Source organism: Salmo salar, chromosome 05 (genome assembly GCF_965601325.2).
Source record: "Salmo salar chromosome 05, fSalSal1, whole genome shotgun sequence".
In the NCBI taxonomy this organism is placed as follows: Eukaryota; Metazoa; Chordata; class Actinopteri; order Salmoniformes; family Salmonidae; genus Salmo; species Salmo salar.
Window position 1 is genome coordinate 90,368,737 of NC_138295.1, and position 18,344 is coordinate 90,387,080.

Here is an 18,344-nt window from a genome sequence, read left to right on the forward strand (position 1 = left end):
GCACTATATAGGGAATAGGGAACCGTTTGAGACCAGAGTCCTGCACTATATAGGGAATAGGGAACCGTTTGAGACCAGAGTCCTGCACTATATAGGGAATAGGGAACCGTTTGAGACCAGAGTCCTGCACTATATAGGGAATAGGGAACCGTTTGAGACCAGAGTCCTGCACTATATAGGGAATAGGGAACCGTTTGAGACCAGAGTCCTGCACTATATAGGGAATAGGGTGCAGTATGTGACGCAGTCTAACTTCCTTATACGACCCTTATTAATGAGCTGTATGTATGCATGGACAGACAGCCACTCTGCCGCACTGGGGGCACAAACCTATGGAAGACAAGAGTCAAAACCAGGTACAATTGAGCTATTTGTGCATTTCATTATTTAAAGGTCAAATTGACAAAGCATAAAATATTGATAGGAATCTTGGTGGTGCATATGCAGATATAATTATAAAGCCTGCGTGAGGAGATGAACTACTGTACAGTGTGTTTGGGGTGAAAGAGAGACTGCAACGCATCATAAGTCATTTGTGTCACGACTTAAATTCCTCTCTCTATAATGGAATAGCTGCCTTGTACAGCAGTGGGGGGGGGGGGGGGGGGGGGTCAACTTATAGCCACATAGAGATGTGCTGCATACATTTAATGCTCAGTATATATCAATTCATGCATTATTCATTAATTCAGTCAGCCATTCACTCATTAATTCAGTCAGCCATTCATTGTACATGTATAATATGTATCCAACTGTAGACATATTGGTCTCCCGAGGGGCGCAGCGGTCTAAGGCACTGCATCTCAGTGCAAGAGGTGTCACTACACTCCCTGGTTCGAATCCAGGCTGTATCACATCCGGCCATGATTGGGAGTCCCATAGGGTGGCTCACAATTGGCCGAGCTTAGTCCAGGTTTGGCCGGCCTAGGTCCTCATTGTAAATAAGAATTTGTTCTTAACTGACTTGTCTAGTTAAATAAAAATAATACATATATATATTACTCTGGGTTCAGCTTCCCATTATGGATTGGCAGTATGTCCTGGTTCTGCCAGTTATTATATCCGTATGTCTCCTGTCCCTGGAACATCTCATCTGACTGAGCTCCGATGAAAACGCAGCTCTTCTCAGGTAGTCACACAGCAGGATGCTGATGTGACGCTCTGCTGACAGCCAGAAGGACATTATGAAAAAGACAATCTATTTACTTTTGATGAGAAAAGCTCCAAAAAGCATGTATTACTTTACGATGCACCTGCTGATATCACATTTATATGCAAACGGGTGTAAATTTCCCCAACTGTCTCTCTGAATATTGATATTCTCAGCTGTCCGTCAGGGTGGTGAAATCCTCTTCAACAAACAAAGGGAATCTTATGTTATCAGCATAATGTAATGCAAACAGAATACAAAGCTATGTATTACACTTCCTTAAAGCTTAGTCTCCATGGGCTTTGCATTATGGGGATGAATCACATGTATCTTTACAAACTGGTTCAGAGGAGCAGACATACACTATACATACAAAAGTATGTGGACACCCCTTCAAATGAGTGGATTCTATTTTAGCCACACCCGTTGCTGACAGGTGTATAACATTCAGCACATGACCATGCAATCTCCATAGACAAACATTGGCAGTATAATGGCTTTACTGAAGAGCTCAGTGACTTTCAAAGTAGCACCGTCATAGGATGCCACTTTTCCAACAAGTCAGTTCATCAAATTTCTGCCCTGCTAGAGCTGCTCCGGGTCAACTGTAAGTGCTGTTATTGTGAAGTGGAAATGTCTAGGTGCAACAACGTCTCAGCCACAAAGTGGTAGGCTACACAAGCTCACAGAACGGGACCGCCGAGTGCTGAAGCGTGTAGCGCATAAAAATCGTCTGTCCTCGGTTGCAACACTCACTACCGAGTTCCAAACGGCCTCTGGAAGCAATGTCAGCACAAGAACTGTTCGTCAGGAGCTTCATGAAATGGGTTTCCATGGCCGAGCAGCCGCACACAAGCCAAAGATCCCCATGCGCAATGTCAAGCGTCGGCTGGAGTGTTGTAAAGCTCATCGCCATATATAAACAAGTATGTGCACATGCCCCAATGCATAGTGCCAACTGTAAAGTTTGGTGGAGGAGGACTATTGGTCTGGGGCTGTTCTTCATGGTTCGGGCTAGGCCTCTTAGTTGCTGTGAAGGGAAATATCAACGCTACAGCATACATTACATTCTAGATGATTCTGTGCTTCCAACTTTGTGGCAACTGTTTGGGGAAAGCCCTTTCCTGTTTCAGCATGACAATGCCCCCGTGCACAAAGCGAGGTCCATACAGAAATGGTTTGTCGAGGTCAGTGTGGAAGAACTTGACTGGCCTGCACAGAGCCCTGACCTTAACCCCATCGAACACCTTTAGGATTAATTGGAACGCCGACTGCGAGCCAGGCCTAATCGCCCAACATCAGCGCCCGACCTCACTAATGCTCTTGTGGCTGAATGGAAACAAGTCCCCGCAGCAATGTTCCAACATCTAGTGGAAAGCCTTCCCAGAAGAGTGGAGGCTGTTATATCAGCAAAAGGGGGAACCAACTCCATATTAATGTCCACGATTTTGGAATGAGATGTTCGACAAGCAGGTGTCCATATACTTTTGGTCATGTAGTGTACTACACTTTGAGAACAAACATTTAACATGTCATCCAAAGTGGCTGCTTGGTATTGGCAGTTGAAAGAGTCAATTCAAAAATGGACCCTAACCCTGAGGTCCCCTTTGTTGTGGTCTTGAATTGGAACTACAACCGGAGTCTACCTAAACTACCTAAACACCATTCACCAACCCTAACATGTATTAGTGGTGTGTGTGGGGGTTCGCTGGATCCTGTGGTGTAGGAGGTGATGACATACACACAGCGCCAGCAACACACACACACCACACACACACACACACACACACACACACACACACACACACACACACACACACACACACACACACACACACACACACACACACACACACACGATCAGCAACACACACACGCATACACACACACACGCATACACACACACACAACCTGACCAATAGAGCCAATGTATTACATGTCTTGGCGGTGCCCTGGAGTGGTTGGCTGGATCCCGTTGTGTAGGAAGAGATGACCTTCACAGTGTACTCAGTGTCACTCTGCAGGTTCAGGATCAGCATGGTGTTGACGTCGTCTCCCACAAAGGTCTCCAGAGCTGACCCCGGCACTGTAGGAAACACAGAGACTGGCTCAGCTACACACACACACACACACACAGAGACACACACACACACACACACACACACACACACACACACACACACACACACACACACACACACACACACACACACACACACACACACACACACACACACACACAGAGACACACAAACACAGAGACACACACACACACGCACACACACGCATGCACACATATCATGTTGAACCTAAAGTTCCAATCAAATGTATTTGAGGACAGTCTGGAAAATGAGGAATGGAGGCACTGTCAGAGAGAAGGGAAGAAGGGCATGGAACATGTATATTGTAGTGAGAGTAAGCACCTCTACACTAACAGACAGAGGCAGAGCCCCCTGTTCCTCTTGTTGTAGAAGGCATTCAATCTAGGTGGAGGACCCGTTTCTCTGGACCACAGGACAGGGTATTAAATCTAGGTGGAGGCACCCATTTCTCTGGACCACAGGACAGGGTATTAAATCTAGGTGGAGGCACCCATTTCTCTGGACCACAGGGCAGGGTATTAAATCTAGGTGGAGGCACCCATTTCTCTGGACCACAGGGCAGGGTATTAAATCTAGGTGGAGGACCCATTTCTCTGGACCACAGGGCAGGGTATTAAATCTAGTTGGAGGACCCATTTCTCTGGACCACAGGGCAGGGTATTAAATCTAGTTGGAGGACCCATTTCTCTGGACCACAGGGCAGGGTATTAAATCTAGGTGGAGGCACCCATTTCTCTGGACCACAGGGCAGGGTATTAAATCTAGGTGGAAGACCCATTTCTCTGAACCACAGGGCAGGGTATTAAATCTAGGTGGAGGACCCGTTTCTCTAGACCACAGGGCAGGGTATTAAATCTAGTTGGAGGACCCATTTCTCTGGACCACAGGGCAGGGTATTAAATCTAGTTGGAGGACCCATTTCTCTGGACCACAGGGCAGGGTATTAAATCTAGGTGGAGGCACCCATTTCTCTGGACCACAGGGCAGGGTATTAAATCTAGGTGGAAGACCCATTTCTCTGGACCACAGGGCAGGGTATTAAATCTAAGTGGAGGACCCATTTCTCTGGACCACAGGGCAGGGTATTAAATCTAGGTGGAAGACCCATTTCTCTGGACCACAGGGCAGGGTATTAAATCTAGGTGGAGGACCCATTTCTCTGGACCACAGGGCAGGGTATTACATCTAGTTGGAGGACCCATTTCTCTGAACCACAGGGCAGGGTATTAAATCTAGGTGGAAGACCCATTTCTCTGGACCACAGGGCAGGGTATTAAATCTAGGTGGAGGACCCATTTCTCTGAACCACAGGGCAGGGTATTAAATCTAGTTGGAGGACCCATTTCTCTGAACCACAGGGCAGGGTATTAAATCTAGGTGGAGGACCCATTTCTCTGAACCACAGGGCAGGGTATTAAATCTAGTTGGAGGACCCATTTCTCTGAACCACAGGGCAGGGTATTAAATCTAGTTGGAGGACCCATTTCTCTGAACCACAGGGCAGGGTATTAAATCTAGTTGGAGGACCCATTTCTCTGGACCACAGGGCAGGGTATTAAATCTAGGTGGAGGACCCATTTCTCTGGACCACAGGGCAGGGTATTAAATCTAGTTGGAGGACCCGTTTCTCTGGACCACAGGGCAGGGTATTAAATCTAGTTGGAGGACCCATTTCTCTGGACCACAGGGCAGGGTATTAAATCTAGGTGGAGGACCCATTTCTGTGGACCACAGGGCAGGGTATTAAATCTAGGTGGAGGACCCATTTCTCTGAACCAGGGTATTAAATCTAGTTGGAGGACCCATTTCTCTGAACCATAGGGCAGGGTATTAAATCTAGTTGGAGGACCCATTTCTCTGAACCACAGGGCAGGGTATTAAATCTAGTTGGAGGACCCATTTCTCTGGACCACAGGGCAGGGTATTAAATCTAGTTGGAGGACCCATTTCTCTGGACCACAGGGCAGGGTATTAAATCTAGTTGGAGGACCCATTTCTCTGAACCACAGGGCAGGGTATTAAATCTAGTTGGAGGACCCATTTCTCTGAACCACAGGGCAGTTTAAAGAGCTTCTAATAGAAAGCAGAGGCTCACACAGTCACAGGATGCAACCCTATGACAACCAATCCCCACTACTTTTGATCGGAGCCCTTTGGATCCTTGTCAAAAGTAGTGCACTATATAGGGAATAGGGTCCCCATAGGGCTCTGGTCAAAAGTAGTGCACTATATAGGGAATAGGGTCCCCATAGGGCTCTGGTCAAAAGTAGTGCACTACATAGGGGCCAGGTTTCCATTTGGAACATAACCACAGACTCTTTCTTCTTTCTGTTCTCATGTGGTTTCTCCATGTAGGAAACAAAGCTGAGGGATATTTCCCCACACTCTGTGTTACACCCACATCAAGCCTTCTGTTTACAATAGAAAAGACCAAGACGGTAGACAGAATAATGGTGTTTAAAAGACTGACTGAGACGGTAGACAGAATAATGGTGTTTAAAAGACTGTCAAGAACGGTAGACAGAATAATGGTGTTTAAAAGACTGTCTGGGACGGTAGACTGAATAATGGTGTTTAAAAGACCAAGACGGCAGACAGAATAATGGTGTTTAAAAGACTGTCTGGGACGGCAGACTGAATAATGGTGTTTAAAAGACTGTCTGAGACGGTAGACAGAATAATGGTGTTTAAAAGACAGTCAAGGACGGCAGACTGAATAATGGTGTTTAAAAGACTGTCTGAGACGGCAGACTGAATAATGGTGTTTAAAAGACTGTCTGAGACGGCAGACTGAATAATGGTGTTTAAAAGACTGTCAAGGACGGCAGACTGAATAATGGTGTTTAAAAGACTGTCTGAGAACGGCAGACTGAATAATGGTGTTTAAAAGACTGTCTGGGACGGCAGACTGAATAATGGTGTTTAAAAGACTGTCAGGGACGGCAGACTGAATAATGGTGTTTAAAAGACTGTCTGGGACGGCAGACTGAATAATGGTGTTTAAAAGACTGTCAGGGACGGCAGACTGAATAATGATGTTTAAAAGACTGACTGGGACGGCAGACTGAATAATGGGGGTTAAAAGACTGTCTGGGACGGCAGACTGAATAATGATGTTTAAAAGACAGTCTGGGACGGCAGACTGAATAATGGTGTTTAAAAGACAGTCTGGGACGGCAGACTGAATAATGGTGTTTAAAAGATTGAAACGTTAAAGAGAGGTGTGTATTGTAACGTGTGTATTGTAATACGTGTGTATTGCAACATGTGTATTGTAATATGTGTGTATTGTAGCCGGTGTGTATTGTAACCGGTGTGTATTGTAACCGGTGTGTATTGTAACAGTTGTGTATTGTAACCGGTGTGTATTGTAACCGGTGTGTATTGTAACAGGTGTGTATTGTAACAGGTGTGTACTGTAACAGGTGTGTATTGTAACAGGTGTGTATTGTAACCGGTGTGTATTGTAACCGGTGTGTATTGTAACCGGTGTGTATTGTAACCGGTGTGTACTGTAACCGGTGTGTACTGTAACCGGTGTGTATTGTAACAGTTGTGTATTGTAACCGGTGTGTATTGTAACAGGTGTGTATTGTAACAGGTGTGTACTGTAACAGGTGTGTATTGTAACAGGTGTGTATTGTAACAGGTGTGTATTGTAACCGGTGTGTATTGTAACCGGTGTGTATTGTAACCGGTGTGTATTGTAACAGGTGTGTATTGTAACAGGTGTGTATTGTAACAGGTGTGTATTGTAACAGGTGTGTATTGTAACAGGTGTGTATTGTAACAGGTGTGTACTGTAACAGGTGTGTATTGTAACAGGTGTGTATTGTAACAGGTGTGTATTGTAACAGGTGTGTACTGTAACAGGTGTGTATTGTAACAGGTGTGTACTGTAACAGGTGTGTATTGTAACAGGTGTGTATTGTAACAGGTGTGTATTGTAACCGGTGTGTATTGTAACAGGTGTGTACTGTAACAGGTGTGTACATACCAGATGTGGGTTGGTAGACTACCCTGAAGCCCAAGGTGGGAGAAGGAGGCGTGTCCCAGGTGATGCGGAAGCGGCTGAACCACTCCTCAGACACCCTCAGGTTGCTAGGCGCTGAGAGGGGCACTGACAAAACAAGAGTAGTAGAGAAACTGTCACTTATACACTGTGGTTTACGGTACACTATTAGGCTGCAGTCAATTGTTATGGTATTGCACCAATATGCAAAACACAGATTCCATCCATCCAAAACATTGAAAGTTATTAAAGTCATATGTATGTGTGATTTATGATTTACTAATGGGTTTTTACAAGGTTTGGGGTTTCATTTGGAATACAAGCTAGCCAAAGCCAAAGGGACTGTACTCTCTCTGCTCTCTACTTTAAAAACATATTTGACATATATTCACTGTGGCATTTTCATAAAATGTTTAAAGAGGAGACAATCCTAGTCTGAAAAAGCACCCCTATCCCTATAGACTGCACTACTTTTGGTCTGAGCCTTATGGGCCGTGCAGCGGTACACAAGTACAATTTGAGACGGTCCAGTCACACAGATTTCTTAGGTGACAAAGATCCGGATGGATATTGTTATTTATCAGCGTAGTAACAAACCCCCCACCTCGCAACCCATGCAACCCTAAACAGTTCACACTGTTCACAACCTTCTTGTTGGCAGAGAGAAAACATTGCAGTTTTAAAAGTAATTTCCTGCATTTCTACACATTATGTCATGGAGTGAAGGGAAAATGTAGTAGTTTTAAAGCTAATTTCCTGCATTTCTACACATTATGCCATGGAGCGAAGGGAAAATGTAGTAGTTTTAAAGCAAATTTCCTGCATTTCTACACATTATGTCATGGAGTGAAGGGAAAATGTAGTAGTTTTAAAGCTAATTTCCTGCATTTCTACACATTATGTCATGGAGTGAAGGGAAAATGTAGTAGTTTTAAAGCTAATTTCCTGCATTTCTACACATTATGCCATGGAGTGAAGGGAAAATGTAGTAGTTTTAAAGCTAATTTCCTGCATTTCTACACATTATGTCATGGAGTGAAGGGAAAATGTAGTAGTTTTAAAGCTAATTTCCTGCATTTCTACACATTATGCCATGGAGCGAAGGGAAAATGTAGTAGTTTTAAAGCTCATTTCCTGCATTTCTACGCATTATGCCATGGAGCGAAGGGAAAATGTAGCAGTTTTAAAACTAATTTCCTGCATTTCTACGCATTATGTCATGGAGCGAAGAAGAAATGGAGCAGTTTTAAAGCTAATTTTCTGCATTTCTACACATTTTCCATGTCTTATGTGTGTTCATAATGAAACCAGGAGTCCAACCCCAACCAACATTTTTATTTCTTTATTTTTAGTCGGGGCCTCGGTCAGTATTGACTCCGTTCTGTATCCGGATCCGGCCCGCGGTCCACCTGTTGAGTATGACTGATGTAGTGAATAGGATACCATTTTGGATGCATCACCAGCTTGCTATTGGTAGAGTGTTTAATCATTCAGACAATGATGTTGAGCTGAGTGTATATAATCAATTACAGCATGAGGAAGTGTTTTAGTGGCTCATGACTGAGAACAGAATGACTGTGTGATTATGAATGGCTTTCATTAAGCTTATTAATGGACATGATCAATAATTGCTGGCTGTCCGTTTACACCGTCCTCAGCGGGTGACGACAGGGAACCGACACACTGGGAACATTTTCCACCTGCTGTAACTAGTCTAACAGAGATGGTTCAGTGGGATCTAGATGGATAACCCTCCTCAACCAAATGCCTACGATTTGATTTTGATTTGATTTATTTTATTACAGAGTCATGCATCATCAGGATGCCCCGCCCACATGGAGTCATGCATCTTCAGGATGCCCCGCCCACATGGAGTCATGCATCTTCAGGATGCCCCGCCCACATGGAGTCATGCATCATCAGGATGCCCCGCCCACATGGGCTTATAAGACATTGTATTTGCTGTGTCAAAATAAAATAATAATGTATATATATGCACACATCCACACACACACACACACACACACACACACACACACACACCACACACACACACACACACATATATATATATATATAAACAGTACCAGTCAAAAGTTTGGACACATCTACTCATCCAAGGGTTTTCATTGGTTTTACTATTTTCTACATTGTAGAATAATAGTAAAGACATCAAAACTATGAAATAACACATATGGAACCATGTAGTAACCAAAACATTTGAGTTTCTTCAAAGTGGCCACCCTTTGCCTTGATGACAGCTTTGCACACTCTTGGCATTCTCTCAACCAGCTTCATGAGGTAGTCACCTGGAATGCATTTCAATTAACAGGTGTGCCTTGTTAAAAGTTAATTTGTGGAATGTCTTTCCTTCTTATTAATGCATTTGAACCAATCAGTTGTGTTGTGACAAGGTAGGGGTGGTATACAGAAGATAGCCCTATTTGGTAAAAGACCAAGTCCATATTATGGCAAGAACAGCTCAAATAAGCAAATAGAAACGACAGTCCATCATTACTTTAAGACATGAAGGTCAGTCAATACGGAAAATGTCAAGAACTTTGAAAGTTTCTTCAAGTGCAGTCGCAAAAACCATCAAGCGCTATGATGAAACTGTCTCTCATGAGGACCACCACATGAGGACCACCACATGAGGACCGCAATATCAACTGTTCCTTTGAATAGAATGATGTTGAGATGTGTCTGTTACTTAAACTTTGTGGCTGGTAACTCCAATGAACTTTTCTTCTGAAGCAGAGGTAACTCTGGGTCTTCCTTTCCTGTGGCGGTCCTCATGAGAGACACTTTCATCATAGCGCTTGATGGTTTTTGCGACTGCACTTGAAGAAACTTTCAAAGTTCTTGACATTTTCCGTATTGACTGACCTTTATGTCTTAAAGTGATGATGGATGTCGTTTCTCTTTGCCTCATGAAGCTGGTTGAGAGAATGCCAAGAGTGTGCAAAGCTGTCATCAAGGCAAAGGGTGGCCACTTTGAAGAATCTCAAATACAAAATATATTTTGATTTGTTTAACACTTTTTTGGTTACTACATGATTCCATAGGTGATATATCATAGTTTTGATGTATATATAGAAATAGGTGACAGGAGCTCAATATAACATTTACCATACACCCCACACAATAGAGCCAGGTCTAAACCCCAGGCATTACACTAGCTACAAGACAAGCTTCATAGAACCATCCACAAGAAAGGCTGTACTCACATGTTCTGCCCACAGAAGACACACTGATGCCATCCTGCCCATCTGTGTAGACTGGGGTGACCGTCACCTTGTGCTCTGTGTCAGACAGCAGAGGCTGGAGAAGGACTGTGGTCTGCTGCCCAGGCACCAGAACCTGGCGGGTAGAGATTATACATAGTGTTACACAGAGTGTGTGTGTGTGTGTGTGTGTGTGTGTGTGTGTGTGTGTGTGTGTGTGTGTGTGTGTGTGTGTGTGTGTGTGTGTGTGTGTGTGTGTGTGTGTGTGTGTGTGTGAGAGAGAGCATAAGCGTGAGGGTTTCTCCTCAGAAATATATCTGACCTCCAAGTGTGTCTTATTTCACTGCTACCGACACATCGTTAATCAAACATATGGTAACGTCTCATCTAGCCTGTTGTTTGGCCAGTTCCCACAGTGGCCAGTGGCTGAACTGACACTTGGCTTTGGGTATGAGGCTGATACTTGGTTTGAAGTTCTTTCCAAACATTTTCACTGCTCTATTCTTCAATTTTTTTCTCATTAACAAAATTGGCCTCAATGACAAGACAGTTAAACCTGATATGTTGGTAATGACAAGAAGGATTAACATCTAATGAAAATCCCAAATCGCACCCTATTCCCTATTTAGTCCACTACTTTTGACCAGGGCCCATAGGGTTCCTGTTCCTAAAGTAGTGCACTATATAAGGAATAGGGTGCGATTTGGGACACAACCAAAGTTAGCCTGATATTACCTCTCTGCATAATCATTAACAGATTAGTTGAATCACGCTGTTGTGGTCGCCCATTAGACTCTTAGACCACAGTTAAAAATATGATATAAAAAGAAGTTCCCAAAGGATGTTACCAAGAAAAAGGTCTGAAATGGTAAAAAGTTCCCTGAGAAGGTACAACTATGTAAAATTAATAACATTTTAGTATCATTACTTGGAATAAGATTTCGTATTTCCATATAAACTATTTACACGTTCTCTATGATCCATCTTCCCTGGTTGGTCTGGGCTTTTTTTTATCCCATCTTGTGAACTGTCAAACCCCATACCCTGGAAATGGACTGTCCACCAGGCATGTGGTGTTTAAATCGGAACTGCCAAGTAGTTGGTCGAGCCCAAAGTGAACGTTCCTAAATGTCTTCTCTAAGAAGCCATATCCTCACATGGAGAGGAGTGAGAGGCTAAGCCCAAACCCCATCCCTATCCTCCATCCCATCCGCTGCCCTGTCAGACCCCACACCAGAGCTGGACTGTACTGACTCCTACACAACAACTCTGATTAGCGGAGCTGTCCAATAGACACGTGGTGCTGAAGCAGATTCTGCCAGGGGAGTTGGCTTGACTCAGCCAAAACTAAACGATCTGAAAGTCCCAACCGTTCTCTCTAAGGAGCATGTCCTCACAGGTCTCTACTTCAGTCTGTGGGGTAATTGGGATTCTTCAGGGGGGAAAAAAAAATCTCTCTATGGATGTGTCCCAAATGGCACCCTATTCCCTATATAGTGCACTACTTTTGACCAGAGCCCTATATAGGGAATAGGATGCCATATGGGGTGCAGCCAGTGTGTTCCATTCGTTCCTCAGTGACCTAAATGCTTGTTGAAAAGATAATGGAAGTTCTTCCATGTTGCTCCATCCCCTCTATCTTCCCCAACACAGCAGGAGCCAGGGAGACGCGAAGGTCCCAGGTGGAAATTAAAATACAAGTGAAGGAGAAAGAATAGATAGAGGGTTTAAGTGCTGAATCACTGTAGAGTCCCTTGGTCCCAAGGGCTCTGTGGAGGTTGGGGCAGAAAGGTGGAAGGGGCTCCAAACTAATAATTCTTCTCATCGTACAAATGAGTCAACACACTGTGATTCTATTGAACACACTGGATAATAAAATGGTGTGATTCTATTGAACACACTGGAGAATAAAATGGTATGATTCTATTGAACACACTGGAAAATAAAATGGTGTGATTCTATTGAACACACTGGATAATAAAATGGTGTGATTCTATTGAACACACTGGATAATAAAATTGTATGATTCTATTGAACACACTGGATAATAAAATGGTGTGATTCTATTGAACGCACTGGAGAATAAAATGGTGTGATTCTATTGAACACACTGGATAATAAAATGGTGTGATCCTATTGAACACACTGGAGAATAAAATTGTGTGATTCTATTGAACACACTGGAGAATAAAATTGTGTGATTCTATTGAACACACTGGAGAATAAAATGGTGTGATGCTATTGAACACACTGGAGAATAAAATGGTGTGATGCTATTGAACACACTGAACACACTGGACACACAATAGATATAGTCCTTGGTTCACTCCAGACCTGTCTGCCCTTGACCAGCACAAAAACATCCTGTGGCGTTCTGCATTAGCATCGAATAGCCCCCGTGATATGCAACTTTTCAGGGAAGTTAGGAACAAATATACACAGGCAGTTAGGAAAGCTAAGACTATATTTTTCAAACAGAAATTTGCATCCTGTAGTACTAACTCAAAAACGTTCTGGGACACTGTAAAGTCCATGGAGAATAAGAGGACCTCCTCCCAGCTGCCCACTGCTCTGAGGCTAGGAAACACTGTTACCACCGATAAATCCACTGTAATTGAGAATTTCAATAAGCATTTCTCTACGGCTGGCCATGCTTTCCACCTGGCTACCCCTACCCTGGTCAACTGCCCGGCACCCTCCACAGCAACGTGCCAAAGCCCCCACCATTTCTATTTCACCCAAATCCAGATAGCTGATGTTCTGAAAGAGCGGCAAAATCTGGACCCCTACAAATCAGCCGGGCTAGACAATCTGGACCCTCTCTTTCTAAAATTATCTGCCGAAATTGTTGCAACCCCTATTACTAGCCTGTTCAACCTCTCTTTCATATCGTCTGAGATTCCCAAAGATTGGAAAGCTGCCGCGGTCATCCCCCTCTTCAAAATGGAGTGACACTCTAGAACCAAACTGCTACAGACCTATATCTATCCTACCTGTCTTTCTAAGGTCTTCAAAAGCCAAGTTAACAAACAGATTACCGACCATTTCGAATCCCACCGTATCTTCTCCGCTATGCAATCTGGTTTCCGAGCTGGTCATGGGTGCACCTCAGCCACGCTCAAGGTCCTAAACGATATCATAACCGCCATCGATAAGAGACATTACTGTGCAGCCGTATTCATCGACCTGGCCAAGGCTTTCGACTCTGTTTCTCAAATGACTGCCTCGCCTGGTTTACCAACTACTTCTCTGATAGAGTTCAGTGTGTCAAATCGGAGGGCCTGCTGTCCGGACCTCTGGACCTCTGGCAGTCTCTATGGGGGTGCCACAGCATTCAATTCTCGGGCCGACTCTTTTCTCTGTATACATCAATGATGATGTTGCTCTTGCTGCTGGTGATTCTCTGATCCACCTCTATGCAGATGACACCATTCTGTATACTTCTGGCCCCTCTTTGGACACTGTGTTAACTAACCTCCAGACGAGCTTCAATGCCATACAACTCTCCTTCCGTGGCCTCCAACTGACCTCCAGACGAGCTTCAATGCCATACAACTCTCCTTCCGTGGCCTCCAACTGCTCTTAAACGCAAGTAAAACTAAATGCATGCCTGCTCGCATGCCTGCTCGCCCGTTCAGCATCACTACTCTGGACGGTTCTGACTTAGAATATGTGGACAACTACAAATACCTAGGTGTCTGGTTAGACTGTAAACCTTCCAGACTCACATTAAGCATCTCCAATCCAAAATTACATCTAGAATCGGCTTCCTATATCGCAACAAAGCATCCTTCACTCATGCTGCCAAACATACCCTCGTAAAACTGACCATCCTACCGATCCTCGACTTCGGTGATGTCATCTATAAAATAGCCTCAAACACTCTACTCAACAAATTGGATGCAGTCTATCACATTGCTATCCGTTTTGTCACCAAAGCCCCATACACTACCCACCATTGCGACCTGTACACTCTCGTTGGTTGGCCCTCGCTTCATACTCGTCGCCAAACCCACTGGCTACAGGTTATCTACAAGTCTCTGCTAGGTAAAGCCCCGCCTTATCTCAGCTCACTGGTCACCATAGCAGCACCCACTCGTAGCACGCGCTCCAGCAGGTATATCTCACTGGTCACCCCCAAAGCCAATTCCTCCTTTGGTCGTCTTTCCTTCCAGTTCTCTGCTGCCAATGACTGGAATGAACTGCAAAAATCTCTGAAGCTGGAGACTCATATCTCCCTCACTAGCTTTAAGCACCAGCTGTCAGAGCAGTTCACAGATCACTGCACCTGTACATAGCCCATCTGTAAACAGCCCATCTATCTACCTACCTCATCCCCATACTGTATTTATTTATCTTGCTCCTTTGCACCCCAGTATCTCTACTTGCACATTCATCTTCTGCACATCTACCATTCCAGTGTTTAATTGCTATATTGTAATTATTTCGCCACCATGGCCTATTTATTGCCTTATCTTACCTCATTTGCACTCACTGTATATAGACTTTTTGTTTTCTTTTGTTCTACTGTATTATTGACTATGTTTTGTTTATTCCATGTGTAACTCTGTGTTGTTGTATGTGTCGAATTGCTATGCTTTATCTTGGCCAGGTCGCAGTTGCAAATGAGAACTTGTTCTCAACTAGCCAACCTGGTTAAATAAAGGTGAAATAAAAATAAAATAAAAACTGGATAATAAAATGGTGTGATTCTATTGAACTCACTGGATAATAAAATGGTGTGATTCTATTGAACTCACTGGATAATAAAATGGTGTGATTCTATTGAATTCACTGGATAATAAAATGGTGTGATTCTATTGAACTCACTGGATAATAAAATGGTATGATTCTATTGAATTTGAGCTGGGAGATATAAAACTCCAGTCAGATGAAGGATATCTTACATATTAGGTGAAGAATACTTTGGCAAAGCTACCTACATTTTACTCATCTATCAGACGTTCTCATCCAGAGCGACTTACAGGAGCAATGAGGGTTAAGTGTCTTGCTCAAGGGCACATCGACAGATTCTTCACCTAGTTGGCTCTGGGATTTGAACCAGTAACCTTTCGGTTACTGGCACATGCTCTCAACTGCTAGGCTATCTGCCACCCCGTTCTTCGTTGTCTCCACACATATACTTCCCTATGTACCAGTCTACTGTTTCTATCAGTCTACCACCCATTCCTTGTCTATCCATTCTATCTATTGTCTACAAATAACATTTTTGTGAAGGGTATATACATAACAGAGAAGGGTTAAGTTGTCAATGCTTTGTCTGAAGAACAGCAAAAACCCAGGATTTACATTCCAAACGTATCTGTTCTTAATCGGAAACCCTTAGGATCAATAAAACAGGACAACTGAAAGGACAACAATGAGTTCCACCAGTTTTCAACCAGATTTCAAATTGGAGGTGTCTTTTCAGCAAGTATGACAGTACACTCTTAGACAAAAATATGCTATCTAGAACCTTAAAGGGTTCTTCGACTGTCCCCACAGAGAACCCTTTTGGCTCCAGGTAGAACCCTTTCTACAGAGGGGTCTACCTGGAACAAAAAGGGTTCTCCTATGGGAACAGTAGAAGAACCCTTTTCTCTAAGAGTGTAGATATTATGCCTCCATGCAGTATGTCAAACTAATCAGTGGATCGACATGTGTCTCAATTTCTGTGCCTTACAGGAATTAGTTCAGTGACTAAGCCACCATGATCAAATAATCAAAGACTTTCATTAGGTTCCAGAGACCCCAAAGGAGCATGGGTAATAATTTATCTGGTTCCTTTCAAACAGCACTGTGACTGTGTCAGCCAGTTAATTCCACAATGATACACAAATTAGACATGCTCAACAGTAATTACACATTTACATCAGGATTTAACCCCTGGATGGGTACAGCTACAGAATGTGTCCTGGCATCAGGATTTAACCCCTGGATGGGTACAGCTACATAACGTGTCCTGTCATCAGGATTTAACCCTTGGATGGGTACAGCTACAGAACGTGTCCTGTCATCAGGATTTAACCCCTGGATGGGTACAGCTACAGAATGTGTCCTGACATCAGGATTTAACCCCTGGATGGGTACAGCTACAGAACGTGTCCTGTCATCAGGATTTAACCCCTGGATGGGTACAGCTACAGAACGTGTCCTGTCATCAGGATTTAACCCCTGGATGGGTACAGCTACAGAACGTGTCCTGTCATCAGGATTTAACCCCTGGATGGGTACAGCTACAGAACGTGTCCTGTCATCAGGATTTAACCCCTGGATGGGTACAGCTACAGAACGTGTCCTGTCATCAGGATTTAACCCCTGGATGGGTACAGCTACAGAACGTGTCCTGTCATCAGGATTTAACCCCTGGATGGGTACAGCTACAGAACGTGTCCTGTCATCAGGATTTAACCCCTGGATGGGTACAGCTACAGAACGTGTCCTGTCATCAGGATTTAACCCCTGGATGGGTACAGCTACAGAATGTGTCCTGTCATCAGGATTTAACCCCTGGATGGGTACAGCTACAGAACGTGTCCTGTCATCAGGATCTAACCTCCCTGACATGATGATCAGTGTGGTGCCTGACAGGATGATCAGTGTGGTGCCTAACATGATGATCAGTGTGGTGCCTGACATGATGATCAGTGTGGTGTCAAACCATCAAAGCAAGATGCTTGGTTTCTGATCAGAGCTGAGTTACACAGAGTGATCTACCTACAACACACACATAGGAAAATGACCTCTGAACGTCCCCTCTGTGATACACTCCACATACAGTCTATGTCTGCCCATCTTTGGCCATATTCCCAAAGGGATGTAAGACGCCTGGTAACTCTGTGAGTTCTCTCTATACTGACTGACAACCTAGCGTACAACCAACGACACGGCTTCTAAGGTGCAGGACGGTGTGACCAGTGAGAATAAGGAGTGACTTACAATCAGTACACCACTTATCATGATCACTGCAAGTAAACCCTTCTTCAGAAATAGCCAGTCTCTGCCTCTAAACGAGCTCCAAACTCACTGACTCCTCGTTGCGGTCTCCTGTGAGGCTGACGTAGGTGACTCTGTACTGGTCCACCTTAGGATCCTCCAGCTGCCATGACACCTCCAGGCTGTAGGTGGTCTCCTCCTGGACCTGCAGGCCTCTCACCGCCTGACGTACCACTGGAGGGGACAGATAACACAGAGATATTAATGTATTGACTTATTGAATCCTTTTGACCAGGCCAGTTGGCTGATAACAGCTTGGACAAGAGACCTGATTGAGTTCTCATAACATGAAATGACTCACCATCAATATATGCAATCACAATCATGATATTCAGCACCATGTCATTTAACAACACAATGCAGTCAATAATCACATCTTTGTAAACAAGGATTAGTCTGTCACTTTATACCAGCGTGATCAAGTAACAAGTCATTCTAAAACCAAAGCAAAGCAACCCCTGCCGAAGAGATAACACTCCTGACCACATTACCTGACCAGGAATAACTCTCAGCCCTAGATATAAGACATAACCCAGGTACAGGAGACTACATGTCCACCAGGAATAACTCTGAGCCCTAGATATAAGATATAACCCAGGTAGAAGAGACTACATGTCCACCAGGAATAACTCTGAGCCCTAGATATAAGACATAACCCAGGTAGAAGAGACTAAATGTCCACCAGGAATAATTCTGAGCCCTAGATATAAGATATAACCCAGGTAGAAGAGACTAAATGTCCACCAGGAATAATTCTAAGCCGTAGCTATAAGACATAACCCAGGTACAAGAGACTAAATGTCCACCAGGAATAACTCTGAGCTCTAGCTATAAGATATAACCCAGGTAGAAGAGACTAA

The 18,344-nt window shown here is 43.9% G+C and overlaps 1 protein-coding gene across 3 annotated transcripts in view; it reads right to left on the bottom strand.

Annotated features, from left to right (window-relative positions):
* The window catches only part of LOC106597401 (collagen alpha-1(XIV) chain), a 232,517-nt gene that overhangs the window by 151,760 nt on the left and 62,413 nt on the right, over positions 1-18,344 (bottom strand). For all 3 annotated transcript variants that reach the window (XM_082975949.1, XM_082975951.1, XM_082975950.1), the window contains exons 16-19: positions 17,516-17,658; positions 10,492-10,624; positions 7,250-7,372; positions 3,087-3,236 (exon numbers count right to left, since the gene is read on the bottom strand). In XM_082975949.1, the coding sequence (XP_082832075.1) occupies positions 3,087-3,236; positions 7,250-7,372; positions 10,492-10,624; positions 17,516-17,658 (549 nt within the window). The remainder of the gene's footprint in view (positions 1-3,086; positions 3,237-7,249; positions 7,373-10,491; positions 10,625-17,515; positions 17,659-18,344) is intronic.